Source organism: Octopus bimaculoides, chromosome 18, assembly GCF_001194135.2.
Source record: "Octopus bimaculoides isolate UCB-OBI-ISO-001 chromosome 18, ASM119413v2, whole genome shotgun sequence".
In the NCBI taxonomy this organism is placed as follows: Eukaryota; Metazoa; Mollusca; class Cephalopoda; order Octopoda; family Octopodidae; genus Octopus; species Octopus bimaculoides.
Window position 1 is genome coordinate 54,481,370 of NC_068998.1, and position 2,500 is coordinate 54,483,869.

Consider the following 2,500-nt stretch of genomic DNA (forward strand, 5'->3'; position numbering starts at 1 on the left):
TATATATATATATATATATATATGTTATAGCCAGATAATCTAATCTAAATACAGGCAGTGCTTCTAATGATGTAAATCTAAGCTGATCCCTTAATCAGGTCTGGATAAGCTGGGTTAACATGAAGAATAGGAAGAAAACAGGTGACAGAGGAAAGGAAAGAGTAAATAAACAGTGGAGCAAAGAGGAGTAGTAAGTATATTAGCTATGAAGATTGCACGTCGATCGATTATTGGGCTCCTTGCAGTTGGTTAATCTCAACAGATAGGGAATAATAAGGTTGCCATCACGGCATGCTTCGTTCACAACTATCGAAAACATTAGCTATTACAATGTCTGTGTGTGCGCGTATGTGTGTGAGTGTGAGTGTACACATTGCTTGTAGTTAAATTTACACACACACACACATATATTTACAGGTACAGATTGGAAAATGTGTCCATTTGACTCGGAAAATGCATCAACACAGCAACACAATTGCATCAACAAATAATGCATGGGGAGAAGATGCGATAGAATGAATATACGGTGTGTGTGTGTGTGTTCAAAGACCTACTTTCATTATTAGACGGGAAAAAAAGACACATTGTCATATGTTTATGACAATGTGTATGGATACACACAAACACATATTTTGCGCGTGTGTGTATATATATATTTACACACACACTGACAGTTCCAATTTATTAGAAATGCGAAACATCAGATGATCACACTTGGGTATATATTTCAAATTATAAACAAATAAAAAAAAAATCACACCTCAAGCATACATTAATGTTTTGTAAATAGAACACCAATGTATGCGTGTGTGTATATAATATACATATATATACACACAAACACACACAGTTAAGTGCACATAACTGCCTTATCTTTTTTTTTAAGTTTTACGTACTGTTTTTAAAAAAAACAACCCTTTCCATTCTTTTAATTATAAATATTTGTCATGCAATTAGCGAACCAGCAGCGACCACAGGAATTCTAAGACAATGTAAACATTTATTTTTAAATCAAATAAAATATCCAAAGAAACTGAAACTGTGTCTTAGAAATTCTCAGTAAATTACGTTTCCAAAAGAAGCAGCAAAGTCTCACAGAATGGTTTATAAATATAAATATTTTCCTGTTTCATTCTATCACATAGTTTTCGTTTAAACCAGAGACTCATGTTGGAATTGCCAAAATTACTAAGGAATTTAAAGATTTAGTTTACAACATTAACAAAACACACACAGATCATAGATATAGGATGCTTCTTCCTTCTCTGGGAAGAAAAATAAACCAAAATAAAGAATGACTTATAAAAAGGCTAAACATTAATGAAGGACAGAGAGGATAATGTATATGTGGAAATGTGGGGATTCTAAAATCTATTTTAGATTCGCAGGTGATGATGCTATTATTGTTATTAACAATTAAAAGAAAATAGAATTCGTTTGCTGTCTGTGAAATACACATGGAATCCAATATGACCAGTGGCGACTGATGAAGGCTTCATTGAACAACCGACCAATACATCATTGTTTAAATATAAATAAACGAGGATCCAAGGAATGAATGCTAGAAAAGCTAAAAGACAAGAGGCAGCATTCATGGTGATGTCGACTCGATCGATTCCCTCTATTTGACTGCTATTTATTCTATCGACTCCGGCAGGATTTGAACGCAGAACATTAAAGGACGTGACTTAAATACCGCAAGGTATTTAACCGACATTCCACTGTTTCTGCCAAATCCTGCCGCCCTGGGAAAATGTGCAAACATACATAAAATAAGGGTAGGAAAAGATGAACAAGAACGACAAGGAAATAAAGGAATAGTGTACAAGTCCGTCATGACACGGTTGGCTATAATAAAATGGCTGTGGAAAGGTAATTTTAAAAGACAGGTAAGGTAAATATAAACAATTGAAAATACCTGATAGATGACTCAATATTCTCCTCGATTTTTGAAAGACGTTCCTTACCACCAGCTGTCTCCCCACAACTTGCAGAGATCCGCTGATGATGTCCCTCTTCGGTAGTGGTGGTGGCTGTTGTCTCACCTGAGCTAGTAGGACCCCTGGAATCAACCGATCCGCGACATTTACGAGAAGGGTCACTTCTGGGAGATAGGGGCAGGGCTGAATGTTGGCTGCTGCCAGTACTGTTAGCACTGGAGTTATTGTCATAGGTGGACGGGGATCGGGCTGTCCGGTGAGATAACGATGTCGACGACGACGACGAAGAAGATGAAGACGACGACGACGAAGAGGACGACGACGACGACGATAAGGAAGAAGAGACTGTGGTGTGCGATGACGATGATGAAGAACAAACAGAAATGGAACCAGAAGATAATAACGGTAGTGATGGTGGAGACAATGTGCAAGTGGATGAGGAAGGTAAGAGCAAGTTGGCCGATTTCTTCACCAACTTACTGTTGTTGTCGCTTTTTTTTCCGGACGAATTCAATGAATTCAATGAAGACAAAGTCGACGAACGAACGGGCGACAATAAC

The 2,500-nt window shown here is 37.4% G+C and overlaps 1 protein-coding gene across 1 annotated transcript in view; it reads right to left on the bottom strand.

Annotated features, from left to right (window-relative positions):
* Positions 1–69: 69 nt before the first annotated feature.
* Positions 70–2,500, bottom strand: part of LOC106875911 (uncharacterized protein DDB_G0271670-like) — a 3,260-nt gene continuing 829 nt past the window's right edge. Inside the window, exon 1 of the mRNA XM_014924227.2 lies at positions 70–2,500. This exon is cut by the window's right edge and continues 829 nt beyond it. Within this exon, the coding sequence (XP_014779713.1) occupies positions 1,879–2,500 (622 nt within the window). The 3' untranslated portion in view covers positions 70–1,878.